This window comes from Centruroides sculpturatus, unplaced genomic scaffold, assembly GCF_000671375.1.
Source record: "Centruroides sculpturatus isolate CEXI.00-Female unplaced genomic scaffold, Cexi_2.0 scaffold846, whole genome shotgun sequence".
In the NCBI taxonomy this organism is placed as follows: domain Eukaryota; kingdom Metazoa; phylum Arthropoda; class Arachnida; order Scorpiones; family Buthidae; genus Centruroides; species Centruroides sculpturatus.
The window spans coordinates 54,496-74,652 of NW_019385321.1; the positions used below are offsets into that span (position 1 = coordinate 54,496).

Here is a 20,157-nt window from a genome sequence, read left to right on the forward strand (position 1 = left end):
ATGCGGAGAAAGGAGAGAAAGGACAAAAGATAAAGAAGTGAGAAAGGTTGGAAAATTAAGGGTCAATATTTGCAAAGCAGATCTATTTAACCTTTCTCACTATTTTTTATCTTGTCCTTTTTCTCCTTTCCTTACTTTCCCTGAATTTTGGTCTGTACTCCTTTGAGTCACAACTCTAGCTTTATTTAGTAATCCTTCCTCATTCACACATCTCCAAGTATTTGAAAATATTTCCTTTCCACTCAAAAATAAAATATGAATAAAGATTTATGGCTTTGTGAAACTTTTTTTGAGCTTATGCCATTGAAATAAATAAATAAATAAATTAATTAAAACATTTGTCAGTTTCGTTTACACATTTATTGGGCCGCGGGTTGGACACCCCCAGTATACAATATGATCATATAGCTACTTGTCACTCGAATTTTAATTTCATTTTGTTTGTAAAATGTGAAGTTATTAAACAGATTAATACTTTTATTATAAGTAAAACTAAATTAGTGGGAAAAAATAAATTTACAATTTTATTTGAAAAATATTTATTTCTGCTAAATATATGATGAAATTCTATACTATTTTTATTAATAAAACGTTAAATATTTTTATATAATATCTTTCCAATTAATATTCATCCCTGGTAAATAATGAAATAAATATGAAAAGCCTCAAGACATAAATAAAATAAAAGAAAATAATATAAAAATTACTGATATTATGCCATTGTGCAATTACTCATTATTTTTATAAGAATAGCTAGCAGCAATTTTAACATATACAAGGTTCTAGTCAAGGAAAAACTTTTACATGTACAAACTTTCAGCATATAACAAATCAATTTTCTCAAATTGCATATTGAATGCTAAAGAGAATACAATAATATGTAATTGTGGAGTGTCATTATAATTCTTCTAACCTGTAATACTCATTTAATACAACTAGTATATTATTAATTAATACTGTTCAATGAACATCATTTAAAGATATTTTCTAAATTATTATATTTTCCCATTATGATATTTTCATTTTTTTTTACTATTCCCAAAATAATGAGTCAGTCTGTTTTTCAAAAAAACAAAACTCACTATACTAAATGACTAATTCATTATTGTGCTTCTATCACAGTAATAATTTTGTTTAGTGTGGTAATTGCTTTTTTACAAGAGGTTTTGTTTTATAAAAATGCTTTTTTTACATCTGTTGTACCAACAGATGTAAAAAAAGCATTTTTATAAAACAAAACCTCTTGTAAAAAGTAAGTCATTAATATTTTAAGCAAAAATATGAATCTTTTTATCAGTAACGATATGTTAATGGTAATTATTATATAACTAAGGAAACTAAAATTAACTATTGTTAGTTTTCTTAACACATATAAATATTTACTATACTTTGAATTAATTGTGTTTTAAATTAGCATATATTTGATTTTATGAAAATTATTTTACAAAAATTTATACTATATAAATTATATACTTATTATAAGTTATGGAATCTCTGGCTGTCAGGTGTAGAAGTGAGAAAGGAATCTCTTAGCGCACAAAAACACAGTTCCAAAAGAATGGAAGGGAACATTGATACATCTAATATTAGAGCTTACACATCTTTTATGCTATTATAAGTTATCTGTTTATTATAATTACAGATATTGTTATCAGTTATCTAATATTAGAATTGACATGACTAAAAACAAATTAAAACTTCACTTAACTGTGACTGAAACTCTAATTACATTATCATTATTTATAGTTACATAGCCATTTCCGAGTGTGTTTTTACACTCTCATCTTCAACTTGTATTTAACGTCTCACAATCATTATCAATTATTGTTATCAGTCTTAACCAGTTCTTTTAAAAATTAAAGAAATTTTTTTAATTATTATTTTCTGGTCATATAGTAATTTAAATTGGCATTTCTCACTTCAATTATATACTAGCTATTGTTAGAGACTTACTTTCAATGTACTTTCAAAAAGTAAAAGGGGACAAACATACTGGATGAGTTGCTATTAATTAATAATACTAGTTTTAATTAGTCTTCAAGTTACACATTTTAAAAATCTTATTTACTTACTCCTTAATGTGATCAATAGGTTGTCTGTTATTGATGTAGGCAAATTTCATAGTTATAACAATAAACAGATTTTACTGTATACAACAGGGGGTATCCAACCTTTTTGGTTCTCTGGGCCACATTGGAAGAAGTCAAGGAATTTTTGGTATATAAAAGTATATTTAAGGATATTATATCTATATTATATTATATAGATTATATCTAGNTACAAAGATGTGAAATTACTTTTGATATGTATTAGAGGAAAATCTATCGTAAAATTTAAATTACTTTTTTAAAATTAATTTCTGTGTTAGTTTTTTGTCAAATTCATTTCTATTGTAAAGCAGATTATTGTGAAATTAAGGAAATTTTCCACAAGTTTTTTCTTTCATTTTTTTAAACACTTATTATTCAAAATCAGTTTATGTAACTGTCACTTATGATCAGTAGTTTTTATTGACTATTGGACTACAACTCATAAAGCTTTAATATGTTATATTGTGAAATGATCATTCGATATTTGTACAAAGAATATAAATTACTGTTTTTTAATAATGAAATATAAATTATTTCATAATAACTTTTCCTTGGAAAAGCTTAAAGCATTGTCAATTGTAATGCTAATTGGAATTTGTTTGAATGAAACCCGGAAAAATAGTCTTCACGAAGATCAAATCGTAAAATTATAATTTTGACACCTGATGCTATACATACTTTTCATATCTATGCTCATATAGACACATATATTACGTTCATTTTTGCTTTACTTTATTGATAGATTTAATACATAGCAGATATATTTGGATCTGGTCTCAAGAAATTAAGAAATTTTGATAAATTTTTACGGTAGAAAATTATAAGGTTTGTTTATAAGTAAACAATTGGAACTGTGTGGAATTTGGCTTGTAAATATGATTTATCTTTTTTTATATAATAGTAATTTCATAATTAATATACATAGGTGATGCTTCTTACAATTATGAAATTAGTTGCGGTGATAAAATATAATACTATCGAAAGAAACACGTCCGTGTTTCTATTATAATTGACTATGAAATTAATGTTGTGTGTGGAAAATAAATAAAATCTGTGAAGTAAATCTTTACAGTTTTGTCAGAAAGTTGTAAGATACAGTATAGCATCAGCTCACGATCCACGTAGGAATAAATCCGGGCGGGTCGAAACCTCAGGGATGGTCCGTCCCTTTTTCAGGACCATAATGGGTTTGGCCAAACTCACGATGGCCCTGAAAAAAGGGATCTTAAGTTCCCAAAGGACAGAAAGTAAAAAATAAATAAACTCATAAAATGTCATGAATAATTCAGATCTTTCCTTATTATACTGCTCTGTAGAAACTAAGATGACCTTTTTAATCATATCCATTGTGGATTCGCCAGACCCACAATGGGACGAGAGACGTCGGTTGGACAGATCAGAAGTTGCTCGGCTAGATTCGATCCCGGATCTATCAGTTTTAGAGATGATACACACTTGCGGTGATTTTCGTTGACGCGAATCTCGAAATGTTTCCGCTTTTTGTCGCGAATTCCAATTTTGCTACCTAAAGTGAAAATCGTTTTTTCTACAGTCAATCACAGCTCATTTTCGTAGTTACGTTTATCACGTGTATAATGCGTATATTTGTTTAATGGCGGAAGGTTCGAATATAATTTTCGACACAAAAGTTTCTTGATTCTGTGCAAAATTATCCGTTTTTATAATAACGTTTTAAAATTATAAGCATACTCTGGTACAAATGAATTAAAATATACCGGTACGTTAATAATAAATAATTTAAAATTTTTTTAAAAGAAGTACTTTTTCTTATCCTATACTTTCTCTTTTGTCGAATCTTGATAAAACTAGTTATATAAAGTAAAACTTGTGTTTTCACTTTTTCTGTTTACATCTCTCATCCCCATCTTAATAGTTTAACACCCAACAAACCGCTTTCCTGTAACTGCCCTGTGGGCACTAGATCTTTAGCAAGCCCATTATGGGTTCGGCCAGGCTTATAATGGTGCGGCCGGTTGGAGAGGAACGTGACCGAACTTATCCCGAAGGACTACCCGAAAAATTTTTGGTGATCCATCTGGATTCAATCTTGGTCTCACAGAACAATACGCAGCCACATTAATCGCTCGGAATGCCGCTCTTATTCATTTACATTAATCTTATTGCATATCTAGTCTACCCCAAATGGATGAAAATTAGTCCCGACATATAATCTATAATGTGCCGGGTACAATATATTATATATTGATTATAATCGGTAGATTATATGTCGGGACATTGCAATAATAATAATAATAATGTCGTTTTTATATTAATACCTTGTAATAATAATAACTATATTATATTCATTAATATAGATTGTCATAAAGTGCAGGTAATCAGTTTTCAATGCAATAAATTCGGAAAAAAATATTGCAATATTAGAATTTCCGGTTTTTATCAGATTCTTAAAATGATTAAAACACAGAAAAAGTGTTTTAAAAAACATTCCATTCGAATTTTATGGAATTTGTGATACAATAAGTCGAACTGAATAGTGTACTGTACAGTACGTGAAAAGAACAGCATATACTGTACATCAACAAAATCAAATCAAATAGACCTATTTTTCATTAATTCGTTCTAAAAAAAAAATGATAAAGTTTACTTTTCTTGCTTTCCACTAGGCAGTACCATCAACTTCAATTGCCCTTTCACATTAATATACTTTTACAAAGTTTACAGTTCACTTTTAATGCCAGTATGCATAATGTTTTTTTTTATTAATTAATGCATAGCCATAACAAAACAATTTTAATGTGCTAAAGTTTTGTGGGTTCGCGCATGATCAACGGGTTGGCCACGTAAACTTTTCTAAATTTTCTTCACGTGTCTAACACCTAAATAGGGGTCAGTTTATAAAAATCCTCCCTCCCTTGGCAGATTGCCCATTCCATCACTCCAATTAGAAAAACAATCGAACTCAAATGGAAATAGTAAAAACCGTTTATATTCACGACTAACCCACTTGCGAAGATTTTGTCCCCATACTTCCGATCGCAACAATTTCCCAAATAACTTATTTTTTACATTCAATCTTTTGTTTTATATATGCGCAAATTGTCCGCACGGAGATAGTAATTATTTTAAATTGTTTTGTACATTTTGTACCTGATAAAAAGTTATAATTTATGCGATACATAAATATTTTTTAGGTTGTGTCATTTTAATATTTATACATATATGTTCACTCGTCTATTTTTTTAGCTCTTTTCGCTCTGCGAATAAGAAAGTCTTTTTATCAAGCACATTACGGATCCCTCGTCCCTCACCATCCAGCCGCCCCATTGTCGGCAGGCCCACAATGAGGCGACTGGGTGGTAAGGGACTGTGTCATACATATCCAGGACTGTCTACTCCCAAAAAATTCCTTGGGTTTTTCGACCGTCCCTAAAGAGGTAGATTGACACCTGAAATGACTCGACCGTCCGACTATCTGGTTTAAGTAGTAAAAAAAAACTTTTTTAAGAATTGATCATTAACTCAAGAGTTAGCGATCAATTTTTCAAAAAGTTTTTTAATAATGCGAATATTATTAAATGCATGTTTCAAGGATTCTATTCTCTTGAAGATGATTTTGTTGACCATCATACCAAGCGCTTAGTTGTGCTTAATTAATAACAACATTGATAAATAGTGTCCACGAGTTTTTTTATATGGCTATACGTCTTTTCCATTTAATGTCTAATGTCTAAATAGGTTTGATGTGTATTATGCTGTGTTTTTCTTGGGGGCGGCAGACTCAAAGACCGCCAAAGGCGGCACAAACCCTAGCTTTTCCATTGCTTACAGTTATAAAAAAGTTATCGTAATTTAAAGTTATCTACGTAAAATAAACCAAAAAATTGTAATAAATTTTGGTTTACTTTACGTATTTGTTACCTTGATCCTACAGAAATGCATTCTTCGGATTTAAATGAGTTTCTGTAAGATAATTTATCTCACTTTGAGTGTTTTTTTTTCACACAAGTGCTCTTGGAACACAATACACACGTAAATCACGAAGTGACATTTATCCGCTATCACTAGTCGTTATTAAAATACATTATTTGATATTTTGTATCAGTAGTAAGTTTCAGAGATCATCGTATGAAGAGCGGATTTATTTACTTTTATGCCGCGAAGAATTTATTTTTTAATTTTATTTCTGACTCAAATTTATCTTCAAATTGCTAATATTAAATTTGATATTACATACATTATAGAAATTCAAATAAATAAATCAAATTTATTCTTCGGTTATAAAAAAGTAAATGTATTGAGTATGATTTGCATGGCAACTCTCGATTTTATAGGCCTATTTTCTAATGAAGGCACTTTATGTAGGAAAGCTATTTCAATTAACTTAAAATTAACCTTTCAAAAAATAATTTTCTTCTGAAAATTCAAGTGATATGGACGAAGCACGTTTTGGAAATAAATCCATTGTGTCCATCTTGTGCCACTGGATTAAACTGTTTATTTACAAACGATATTAAATGGCAAACGCTTAAAAACGATCAACAAAAATTTATAAACTTTTTTTCTTACACTTTTTATACTTTAAAATAATTTAATTGTTGAGTGGATAAAACCAGTTAACACTGGTCGTGAGTTCGTGCCTCTCCATCGTGGAGTTTTCCTTGTTTTCTTCACGTTAGTAACATCTAAATAAGGGCCAGTTTCTCATAAAAAAATCTCCGGGAGTCATTCCTCCTCGGCAGATCGTCCATGTCACGTTGCCGTATACGAATAAAACAAAACCTTTAAAATAATTCATAAAATGTAAAATATTAAATGTTAATATAAGAAATGTAAAATGTTAAACATTCTATCACTGCATTAATTTGCTATTTTATTTTCAAAACAAATATATTAAAATGTTCCGATTTGATTGAAAGTTCCTGCTTCATTTTTTTACGTTTCTTTATCATCAAATAGGTTTACACCATGGGTTTTAGCAGATCGAACACTTTTATCTAAATTAAACTGTGAACCTGGACGCTTTAACATACCGCAAATGTTAACGTGTCACACCAGCATATTATTTGTTTCCCTAACTAAATTCGGAATGGGCAGTTTCGTCACCAATTTTGGCGCACTCTGTGCCAATTTGCCACTTGTGGCGAGTTTGCACAGTTCTGGCACAGTTACACGAAAGTGTGGCTTGTTTCCGTACTTTGTGCCAACATAAAACATAAAACTTTTCTGAGCGTGTTGATTGTAACTAAAAATTTTGTTGACTTTTTGACGCAGATCCATCCTCCAAATTATGAATGGAGAATAGTATCCCAATTTGAATATAGATTAGAGCTTGCACGGCCGAATGATTGGAGGCGGCAGTCATCAACTTGCCGATCTGGAAAATCTGTTGGCAAAGGCTGATTAATGCCTTTGTTTAGCGGAGTTCAAATTCGGATCTGTTCAGAAATTTTCATGGATAAATTGAAACAAATATGTTGTATCTCATCGAAACGCCTCATTGTGAGACTGACCGAATCTACAATGGATACGGAAGATCCTCTTAGTTAATTAACATTGATTATAATTAAAATTATTTTATTTTTAGAAGAATAATATAACTTCTAGTTTTATCGATAACCGTTTATCTAACAATAATAACAGAATGTTTATATTAATTAACTCTCGTCTTGCTTTTCTATTTTTTTTTTTTTCAGTAAAATTTTAAGAATTCTTGAGTACGACTTCGGATGCAATTATTCAAAATAAAAATTTTAAATATGTAAAATATTTTTATGTTTTACAAAGAAAACATTGCAAATCTTTAATTAATTTGTTGTAAAATATTTATTTATTTTTCCTCACCGTATTCGTAAGATAACGAGTATTCAGTACAATAACAACACTGACTCTCAATTTTTTACGACTAGAAAGATATTTTCTAAAACAAAAATATCAGATGGTAAAAGTCATTTATATTACAGAATAAAATAATACTTAAAAGGATATTTTGATGACAAATCAAACGGGGAACCAACAAAAAGTCACAAACAAAGCCTATGTTACAGTAATTAGATCTATATTACAGATGAAAGACTTTGGACGTTTTGATTGATCAATAAAAATTTATCAATAAAAATATATATTGATGATCGTCAAATATAAGTTACGAAATGGGATTATGCACTGTTGTAAAACCAACAATTAAATGAAAAGTGAAAGATTTTAATTTTTTTCAACTCACACTTTCGTTTAATTTAGTGTAAAATTTCGATTTAGATACGACATAGGCGACTAAAATCGCACTTATCATTATCAACAGAATAATAGTAAAGGACATTAACCCTATTAAAACGTATTCTGTCGTTTCGTTGGATATTATTTTATCAATCAAGTACACGTTCGACTTCTTTTCCGTTCCACTCAGATCTGATGCGAGTATATAATTAGAAATTTCGGTACTTTCTTCTTCAATCGGCTTTAATGAAGGTAAAATTTGAAACCACAAATCATTGGTTCTATCAAAGCTAATTCCGTCGATAATTTCGATGTCGGAAGAAAATTTGGCAATGTGTTTTTCTTTCGCTGTAAATTCTGGCCAAATGGATTTAAAAGCTTGTTGAAATTGATCCGGCTTACTAATTAAAAGATTAAAAAATTATTTGTTATTCTCAATTAATATAAATATATTTTAGAAAATTTGAAACATACGACTTACCCGAATCGAGCGAAATTAGCGAATAAAACCACCATTCTCCGACTTAATAACTTCTCTTCGTAAATATCATCCAATTGGTAGACGAGTCCAAGTGAAAATAAAACATCATCACCAAGAGTTGCAGTTAAAAATTGTGGTTGATTAGAGAATGAAGGTCGATGAGCGAAAATATATCTGTATACTCTTCCTTTTTTATTATTATTAGTAGCAAGCAAGCGAGAAAACTGATCGATTCTAGACTTGATGAATAAGTCACCACAAAAATCGATAAAATTACGGCGGAGAGATGGATGTTGATATTTGTAATGGTGCGTAACAATTTTTTCTATCCGATTATTTTCCTTGCCAAAATACTGGAAGAGATTGTCTGCTATCAATCGCTTGAATGTATTTTCTGTTATATCTTTCTTTTGAATCTCGTTATATAATTCAGACTTATGTGCATACAAAGTTAGCAAGCAGAGACTTCCTTCGTCCTCGTTGTTTCCTAAAATAACATCAACGTCAGCATATTTTCCTTTTTTTACTGCTTCCATTGGCTCTTCTGTAAGAAACTTTCCATCGATAATAGGTCTCCATCTTTGCGGTACTTGAAGAGAGTGTTTTAATAATATTTCGGCTGGAAGGTTTTGTAGACACTTTACTGTTTCTAATTTTCTGTTTCTCGAACATTTAGTTAACTCGACTAACTGTGAAAATGCTAAAGATGGATCGTGATCAAACACCCAAGAGCCAACAGCAATGCCACTCTGTAATATAACTCTATCAAATAACTTTTTTTCTTGATTAAGCGCGTAAGTCGATGTCATGTGCATGCTAATACTCATCGCACCGGAAAATCTGCCAAAAAGAGTTACATTTTTGGAATTTCCTCCAAACTTTTCGATATTTTTAGCCACCCAGCGGAAAGCCATCCTTTGATCTAAAAGCCCGACATTGCCCGGTGCATCCTCCGTTTCGGAGGATAGAAAACCGAAGACTGAAACTCTATAATTAACTGTAACGAGAATCACTTTACCTAAAGAAGCTAAGTAAGTTCCTTCAAATTGTCTAGCATCTGCATAATCGAATCCTTCTCCGGGCAACCAGATCATTACAGGCAACTTTTCGTTTGTTTCGATTTTGGGTACATAAATATTCAGATTCAGGCAATCTTCGTCGATTATCATATCTCTAGTTCTCAGTAAAGGACTAATCACTTCCACAGAATGAGGTGGCTGGTAGCAAGCGGGTCCGAAATCGGTAGCATCGAATCGCAAAGAAGCAGCCGAAGCTGGTAGATGTTTAGGTGGTTTAAATCTGTTGGCTCCAGTAGGTGATTGAGCGTATGGTATTCCTAAATACTGATAAACTTGTCCTTCCGTTGTGTCCACTTTTTTCCCCTTTACGGTGCCAGAAGTTGTAGATACCAATAAGTTCGCATGGACAGCACCGACAAAGCTAACGATTAACACAAAATACTCGTAATACGAGCAAACGATGCAGCTAAGCTTCTTCATTTCTATTGCTATATCTGTGGAATATTGATAGTGACTAGCTTTATATAGTTAGTGAAAGAGTTATTAGCATAAGGATCACGCAACGTTTTGCCATTGACCCTATTGGAATGAACTCCCAGTGTCGTATTTCCCCACCTGAGTGTGGAAACTCCGCCTACTCGTTCGGTATAATTGACGTCAGATGCTTCTTGTGCGTTTGACCTAGAGACAAGATATTTTAAACGTCAGTTTTTATTATTTAAAGTGAGGAATAGCAATATAATTGATAATCATTCGAATATTTTCCTATTAAAAACATATATTTTAAATCATCATTTATTTTATTTTATTTTATGTTTTATTTTGATACCACAACAAAGAAAAATCGCTTCGATGATGAATTCAGGCACCTTAAATTTTAAATCAAGGACTTATATTCGGGCTTCAAGGTCAAATTAATTCAAGGTTAACGAGAATGATGAAAATTGAAAATATATTAAATACAATAGATTTTTATCTATTGATTTTTATTAATTTATCATGCATTATATAGACATAGCGTAATTCGATTTTATGAAACTGTATTTTTCATAGTAGAATTTGTTGTTTCATATATTACTTTATTAATATTATACATACATTCAATATAAATGAAAAGTGAAAGATTTTAATTTTTTTCAACTCACACTTTCGTTTAATTTAGTGTAAAATTTCGATTTAGATACGACATAGGCGACTAAAATCGCACTTATCATTATCAACAGAATAATAGTAAAGGACATTAACCCTATTAAAACGTATTCTGTCGTTTCGTTGGATATTATTTTATCAATCAAGTACACGTTCGACTTCTTTTCCGTTCCACTCAGATCTGATGCGAGTATATAATTAGAAATTTCGGTACTTTCTTCTTCAATCGGCTTTAATGAAGGTAAAATTTGAAACCACAAATCATTGGTTCTATCAAAGCTAATTCCGTCGATAATTTCGATGTCGGAAGAAAATTTGGCAATGTGTTTTTCTTTCGCTGTAAATTCTGGCCAAATGGATTTAAAAGCTTGTTGAAATTGATCCGGCTTACTAATTAAAAGATTAAAAAATTATTTGTTATTCTCAATTAATATAAATATATTTTAGAAAATTTGAAACATACGACTTACCCGAATCGAGCGAAATTAGCGAATAAAACCACCATTCTCCGACTTAATAACTTCTCTTCGTAAATATCATCCAATTGATAGACGAGTCCAAGTGAAAATAAAACATCATCACCAAGAGTTGCAGTTAAAAATTGTGGTTGATTAGAGAATGAAGGTCGATGAGCGAAAATATATCTGTATACTCTTCCTTTTTTATTATTATTAGTAGCAAGCAAGCGAGAAAACTGATCGATTCTAGACTTGATGAATAAGTCACCACAAAAATCGATAAAATTACGGCGGAGAGATGGATGTTGATATTTGTAATGGTGCGTAACAATTTTTTCTATCCGATTATTTTCCTTGCCAAAATACTGGAAGAGATTGTCTGCTATCAATCGCTTGAATGTATTTTCTGTTATATCTTTCTTTTGAATCTCGTTATATAATTCAGACTTATGTGCATACAAAGTTAGCAAGCAGAGACTTCCTTCGTCCTCGTTGTTTCCTAAAATAACATCAACGTCAGCATATTTTCCTTTTTTTACTGCTTCCATTGGCTCTTCTGTAAGAAACTTTCCATCGATAATAGGTCTCCATCTTTGCGGTACTTGAAGAGAGTGTTTTAATAATATTTCGGCTGGAAGGTTTTGTAGACACTTTACTGTTTCTAATTTTCTGTTTCTCGAACATTTAGTTAACTCGACTAACTGTGAAAATGCTAAAGATGGATCGTGATCAAACACCCAAGAGCCAACAGCAATGCCACTCTGTAATATAACTCTATCAAATAACTTTTTTTCTTGATTAAGCGCGTAAGTCGATGTCATGTGCATGCTAATACTCATCGCACCGGAAAATCTGCCAAAAAGAGTTACATTTTTGGAATTTCCTCCAAACTTTTCGATATTTTTAGCCACCCAGCGGAAAGCCATCCTTTGATCTAAAAGCCCGACATTGCCCGGTGCATCCTCCGTTTCGGAGGATAGAAAACCGAAGACTGAAACTCTATAATTAACTGTAACGAGAATCACTTTACCTAAAGAAGCTAAGTAAGTTCCTTCAAATTGTCTAGCATCTGCATAATCGAATCCTTCTCCGGGCAACCAGATCATTACAGGCAACTTTTCGTTTGTTTCGATTTTGGGTACATAAATATTCAGATTCAGGCAATCTTCGTCGATTATCATATCTCTAGTTCTCAGTAAAGGACTAATCACTTCCACAGAATGAGGTGGCTGGTAGCAAGCGGGTCCGAAATCGGTAGCATCGAATCGCAAAGAAGCAGCCGAAGCTGGTAGATGTTTAGGTGGTTTAAATCTGTTGGCTCCAGTAGGTGATTGAGCGTATGGTATTCCTAAATACTGATAAACTTGTCCTTCCGTTGTGTCCACTTTTTTCCCCTTTACGGTGCCAGAAGTTGTAGATACCAATAAGTTCGCATGGACAGCACCGACAAAGGTAACGATTAACACAAAATACTCGTAATACGAGCAAACGATGCAGCTAAGCTTCTTCATTTCTATTGCTATATCTGTGGAATATTGATAGTGACTAGCTTTATATAGTTAGTGAAAGAGTTATTAGCATAAGGATCACGCAACGTTTTGCCATTGACCCTATTGGAATGAACTCCCAGTGTCGTATTTCCCCACCTGAGTGTGGAAACTCCGCCTACTCGTTCGGTATAATTGACGTCAGATGCTTCTTGTGCGTTTGACCTAGAGACAAGATATTTTAAACGTCAGTTTTTATTATTTAAAGTGAGGAATAGCAATATAATTGATAATCATTCGAATATTTTCCTATTAAAAACATATATTTTAAATCATCATTTATTTTATTTTATTTTATGTTTTATTTTGATACCACAACAAAGAAAAATCGCTTCGATGATGAATTCAGGCACCTTAAATTTTAAATCAAGGACTTATATTCGGGCTTCAAGGTCAAATTAATTCAAGGTTAACGAGAATGATGAAAATTGAAAATATATTAAATACAATAGATTTTTATCTATTGATTTTTATTAATTTATCATGCATTATATAGACATAGCGTAATTCGATTTTATGAAACTGTATTTTTCATAGTAGAATTTGTTGTTTCATATATTACTTTATTAATATTATACATACATTCAATATAATTTTCTCTTCAAAGTATAAACAATGATGTTTTTACCAACTAATATAATATTTTTACTGACATATTAGAAGATAAGCATATTCAATTTTCAGATTTAAGCAAAATTAAACATAATCAGACCATAATTTACCATTTAATATACATAAGTTATTATTTATCTACAGTATTTATATATATTACATCTAATTGTACTCCTAATTGTATAAACTGTAGCTCGAAACAATTAATACTATATTGTAATTAAAATTTTAAAATAAATTTGAATAGAAAACTTTATTAAATTATGATTTATCATTAGGAAAAATTAACATTACTCTATTTTACAAGATATTCTTCTCTATGAGATAGAGACTAAAATTACCCATCCTCTTCGGAGAATGAGAAAATGCATAAATAATAGGATATAAGAAAAGTGAAAACGGGACTTTCCCATGATATTTTTTTAATATAGGAACAAAAAATCCTAGGAAAGTCACAAAAAAAAAGATCCTAAAAGTCCCAGAAAAGTCTATAAGAAATATTACAGTAATTATTTTTGGGTTTGTGCCCTTGATTAGAGGACAAACTAAATAATAGGCATGTTTTTATTGAGTGAAGTTTAAGCTATAAAAGTTGACTGAATCAAATATTTATTAAATATTTTATATAAATGAAACTTTTCAATTAAATAACTATTATTAACTTTCCTTAACTTCAGGATTTATTATTTCAGTCAAGGAAAATTATTGTTTTAGTCTATTTTTTTTTTTTCGCGTATTTAAAGATTAGAATCTATTAATTATAAGTATAAAGTTTAATACATTAAGAGGAAATGACGAAATGGCAAATTTCTAAATTCGTATTACGTGCGTAAGCTCTAAACGTACGAGTATTTGCATGAGAAATTTACGAATTCGGCAAAAAAGTCTGCCTCGAATTCTGATGATAGGAATTTTCCGTGTTTAAGTTAAATTATATTAAAGTGTTTTCTGAATTCTATTAAGTATATTTAAATAATAATTTCGTCCTTGCATCAGTTAAAACATGGGTCTAATTATAGATCACTCATTAGACAGTGGAGTAGCGAGGACATGGCTAATGTAGCACGACCATAGATGCCAATTGGTGGAAGGTACCAATATTTTTTTCATCTTATTCACTAAATCAACAACAATTAAATATAGTTTGAGAAAAATAACTTGATATACATTAAGAAACTTTTTATTTTTTTGCCATAGACATCACATTTTGTCGCCATGCCACTGATTAAATGTTCATTTTCTTATATTTGGCACGAATTATGAAGAATTTTAAAGACTTTTTCATATGTTAACATTACATAAACACTCTTACAAAGTAGAATAAATGTAATAATTTTGCAATTTCTTAATGAACGAAATATTTATTTCTTTTTTTAAATCTTTTTTGTAGTAATAATTAACATATTCTTGTAGAATTTTAAAATTATTCATTAAAAATATTTTTAATATTAATATATTAGATAGAATAGGTGTTAAAAGTTAGGCTCTTTGTAGCGAATGTCGCCGCCATATTTAATTCACGTCACGATTGCCTTTATTTCGTTGCGGATCGGTTGCCTGAACGACGCCCTCTACTCCAGTAGGCGTTGTCGTCGTCATTTCTCAAGGTCAAGGTAAACATAATAAATTATGCATTTCATAAAATAAATTGTTATTTAATATTTTTCGTTTCTTCGAAACTTCTAGAAAGCATAAATGATATACAATAATTGTTACATTGTTTGAAGACTTACAATTGTCTCGTGTAGGATCCGCATTATTTATGTTATTCTTTACTATCGTAATGCCCGCTTCGCAATTCCAATTAATAACATTCAGAAATAATGTTAAATTTTTCTAAACACCAACAAATGCCTAAATTTTATCGGGCTAGTTTTAAGGCTAATTACTAAATGAATTAAGTAACCAATTTGGCTCTAGAGCCAAATTGGTTACGTAATTCATTTAGTAATTAGCCCGATAGAATTTAGGCATTTGGTTGGTGTTTAGCTATATTATATATTGGGTTTAGCGATGTTTGTAGTTAAATTTTTCTTTATTTTTTAAAATCATTTTAACAGTACAAAATACTCTCGCTAGTCCGGCCATTCCTGGCACAGATTGGCGTGAGTGTCGGATTACCGAGAGTGTGCAGGTCTAACGCTTGTATAAAAGCAATGAACGACGTGTCTAATTCTTTTTAGAACTGTACCTTTTTTATTATAGTGAAATCATGTACAGTAATTATAAGTTTAATTATTTATTAAATGTAATGTTACAAGCCTACTCTATGTATTATAAAAACACGAATGAGATACAAACATACTATAATGGAGGTGTGCCGTGTGCCACCTCCGTTATAGTATGATGTAAAACAAGTGTGCTTTGTATTTGACAAAATTTCTGCTATTTAATTTGAATGTTAATAATAAAATTATGTGTTTTTAATGCATCATCACCCTGTAGATAGGCTTATATGTTCCTGATAGATTCGCCTTTTGCATTGTGATTATCATTAATTATTGATAAACAGGAATAGTTAATGACTAAAGTACTTAAGTAGTGTAGTAAATAGAAATCTCACTTGGGAGAATAACACGCTAAATTACTTTTATCATATCGTAAATCTCAATAACAGCTTTTGTAGCAATAGTATAATGTCGGTAAGATTAGGATTTACAACATTCCGCATTAGATTGTAAGGCTATACATTATTTTACTTAAGATCTATAACAGAGTAGGATAAATAAAGAGATTATTCGGATAGAAGGAAATTTATGAATTTAATATAATTTTAAAATTCTTTTTAAGGCAGTTAAATATTTTATTTATAGTTCGGCATTCATTAACACAGTTGTAAATTGTCTTATTTCATTATTCCTTTATTAAAATGCGTTAATTTAATTAAAATTACACGCATTCGTTTTAATAAATGAAAATAGTGGCTTTTATTTTCTGTTAAACTTAATTTTTAGGTGTTTTCCCCTATAAATAAATTTATTTCTGGATCAATAAAGAATGTTTACGAATATTTTCTCCATAAAATTGGAATCGGAACATGGAAGCAATTTATCACTCGATAATTCATTATTTGACTTTTTATACGAAGGAAATCATAGTATTGGTTACTACAAATTATTTAAAACTTATATAAAATTAGTGTTTAGTATTTTTTTATAAAATGAAATTTCAAGGCTAAAGAGCATCTGTGGAAAATCCTATATAAAGCAACTACATTAACAGATAACATCTACGTGATGAATGGTGTCAATTGCTTTTTTGAGTGTCGTAAATGGCAACTGAACTATCGTTTTAATTACACAATATTTTTGTACTTTTAATGGCTCTATGCAGTATAACGCCATTAATCTTCTGCGACTGACATTAGTTTTGCATATAATGGAGAGTTTTATACCGTAATTATATAGGCCTACAGTTGCGTAAATCTGTATACGCTAAAATAAAGTCTTCCTTTATTAAAAAAAGTTAAAAAGAATACTTTTAAATTTGTTTAAACTTTAAATAATGTTCTGATAGTATATTTTAAAACTGCTATTATGTTACGCAGGAAAAAAATTTTTGTATTAACTCATTTTTTCGTAGTCTATTCGAATTGTTATCAATTAATAAAGGCATCTTTTATGTCGCCGATTCTCTTATTTATTTATTTTTTTAAAGTTCTTATTCTTTCGAATAATATCTCATTAAAGTTACAAGCTAGCAATGTTAATGAAACGATAAATCATATAAGAAATTTTATCTTTGAAATTCTTTTAAAGTATCCATCGTCGTTCATCCCGCTCCTCGATTAATTTTCTCGTTTTTTTTTTTATTATTATTTAAATCACGACTTCGTGATTATTTAAGCGTAAAAAATACTCTAGGACACGACCTCACGTAAATATTGGATTATAACGTATCTTATAGTCTAATGTCTGTTTTGTACGTATAGATAAACATCTAGGTGATGTCACATTTAACGAGATTATACAACCTTCTCCACTTGACAGTTTGCAAATCGAAGAAAGTTGTTGAACTCTGAGGTGTGACGTGGACTGACGTCGAACTTCGTTTAAATGAATTCACAGCTCGGCTGAGTCGCAAATTATGACGTCAAGCATGAGGGAGGATGTTTGGCAAAATGATCTCGTAATTGATAATAATGTAATTCAAATTTTAGCACTTTAGTATTTGTTAATTTTCTGCGTTGTTTATTTTGATTATAAAGTAGATTGCAGCTCTCATTATGAAAATAATATTGATATTATTTTAAGAGCCAATATTAAGTTTGGCCATTATTAAATTTTAGATTTGAATTAATTAAGCGGATTTTTCTTTTCTGGATATTATCAATTTGTGAATAATTATTAAATAACGACCTTGAATTCGAAAAAAATAACTAAAAAAGACATATAATTAGCCTTAAAGATAGACAGAAAGGCACTAAAATGTTAAGATCGAAAAAGTTTAATTACTGTATTAGTTCTGTATAAAATATTTAATACAACAAAAAATATATATGTTCTTATAAATAACAATTTGTAACTAAATATTATAAGTTATGTAAGCTGGTCTTTATAATGACGCTTACAATTACGTGTTTATCAATAATTGCCTTTGTAAATCTTGAATTTGAATATGATATCCATTAAAAAGAACATTTAAAGAAATTGATTTAATTTAAAAAATTAAACTTGAAATTTTTAATATATTTCTTTATATTTAATCTACGATATTATTGTTATTGCCATTTATATTAAGTTAATTACATCAATAAATATCATAAAACGTCACAAAGTATTCTTCTTAGTTAGGTAGGATAAATGTAAGCCTTCAATATTTTGTAAAAGTATTCCTTCGATATTATTAGCATTCTCGTAGTTTCATTTTTAATAAATGAATTTAATTTTTTCGTTCTTGTAATTCTCGTTTACATAAGTGATATGATGCACACTCCATCTCTCACTTTTAACAATCGATGATGGAAATCTATCATAAATTTGCACATTTTAATAAATTTTCACTAACTTAAAATTAGAATATCAATATAATGTCAGCGAGATTAAAATATAAAATATATAGAAACTGTAGTTTATTTTTTTCTCTAAATCTGCATCTTTATTTATTAAATTATGCCTTAATTTTTGAGGACTCGTGAAGATTGCAAGACAAGTGTATTATTTGCAACCTGTACTATTTAGAGGACCTTATTTTCATAATAATAAGAATGTCTGTCTGCATATTTGTTCCCTATACACTTCTATACCCTGTGATCGATCTGGACATTTTTCAGTTATTATGTAGTTGTTCCTGCGGAAAATATAGGCTATTATGAAATCTGGACATCCCCCTAATTTCAGCATCTCGACACTGAGAATTTGAGTAAGCATTGTATAAGTAACTATTATGTATTAATTAAATTAAAGAATGAATGTTATAAAGATCCATGAATCATACTTTTAGTAGTGATTTCAAAGAGCGGGTCTAAAGGGTCTTCTAGATTTAGAAGCCCCGCTGAAATAACACTGTTGATTTGAGTTGGCCTACAATAACCAAGCTTCTAATATAGTTAATTTTTCAGATCTGTTAGTATATATACACAGAAAGCTTGATATTTTTTTTGAAGCTTTATGTATATAATTTGAAGTTGACTTTTGTATAAGACAATCCTATAAATATATCGATGATCAAATTTTGATATTTTTTATCAACACAAGATTTGTACGGAAGAAAAAGAAATGACTTTGGCAAGTGAAGGACGTTAGAAATAAAATTTTCAAGGTTCACTCTACGTCTATATAAATATGTAGACCTGAGGAAAATATTAGACGTACCAGTGGCTTGGTTATGCAATTTATATATTGTATCCTTGAATGAATTTTTAATTCAGATAAAGTCATAAAAGTTATTTTTTTTAAATAAAAGTAATATATATACTTTGTAATTGCTTTTTAACTTACAAAATTAAAAAATAATAATACTATGTTTTTAAATTAAGATAAGCTAATTAAATTCTGTTAATTAAATGTGTTTAAAAAAATAGAAACGTTTAGATTGAATTTGGATCGTAACGGAGAGCATTTCTTGCAAGATACAACATCACTTTTATAGATTAAATGAGATTTTTATAGAAACTAGATAATATATATATATAGAGTTTAGAATAAAAACGAATATATTATATATACCGTTATATGTAAGTGTGTGTGATTTCTTTTAATTCCAAAAACTCTAGTTAATTTACACATTAAAAATAACTCATTTTATTAATTCAAACAACTGAAACTTTAAAATAATTCGTATAGAAGCTGAGAATATATTTTATAGAACGTTTCTTTTCAATGAACTTGATTATTGAAAGGTCGAATCGAGAACGTTAGTTGCTTAACTTGTTCCGTTCGCTAGCTTCAAGGAATTGTTTCTTTCTTTAATAAATTTTATCCTTTTTTTTTGACCGCAAGACATATAAAGGTTAATGGTTTTTGTCTGTGTTTCATATTACGAAAAAAATGTAGCACTCGATAAATATTTCATTATTTATTGAAAAGATATAATATTTTCATATGAAGACCTTCAAGTTTCTTCTGTGTAATCCTGCGTGGAAACATATTTGCGTAATTTAAACAT

At 29.8% G+C, this 20,157-nt stretch overlaps 2 protein-coding genes across 2 annotated transcripts; both read right to left on the minus strand.

Moving 5' to 3' along the window:
* Positions 1-7,869: 7,869 nt before the first annotated feature.
* LOC111637615 (carboxylesterase 5A-like) lies at positions 7,870-10,403 on the minus strand. The gene is made up of 2 exons (XM_023383138.1): positions 8,767-10,403; positions 7,870-8,686 (listed from the first exon to the last, which is right to left on the minus strand). The coding sequence occupies exons 1-2, from the start codon at positions 10,263-10,265 to the stop codon at positions 8,284-8,286; spliced, it is 1,902 nt and encodes a 633-aa protein (XP_023238906.1). The 5' UTR covers positions 10,266-10,403; the 3' UTR covers positions 7,870-8,283.
* Positions 10,404-10,901: 498 nt separating this feature from the next.
* On the minus strand, positions 10,902-13,042 carry LOC111637627 (carboxylesterase 5A-like). Its single transcript, XM_023383158.1, has 2 exons — positions 11,405-13,042; positions 10,902-11,324 (listed from the first exon to the last, which is right to left on the minus strand). Exons 1-2 carry the CDS (start codon positions 12,901-12,903, stop codon positions 10,922-10,924), a joined length of 1,902 nt encoding a protein of 633 aa, XP_023238926.1. The 5' UTR covers positions 12,904-13,042; the 3' UTR covers positions 10,902-10,921.
* Positions 13,043-20,157: the final 7,115 nt, after the last annotated feature.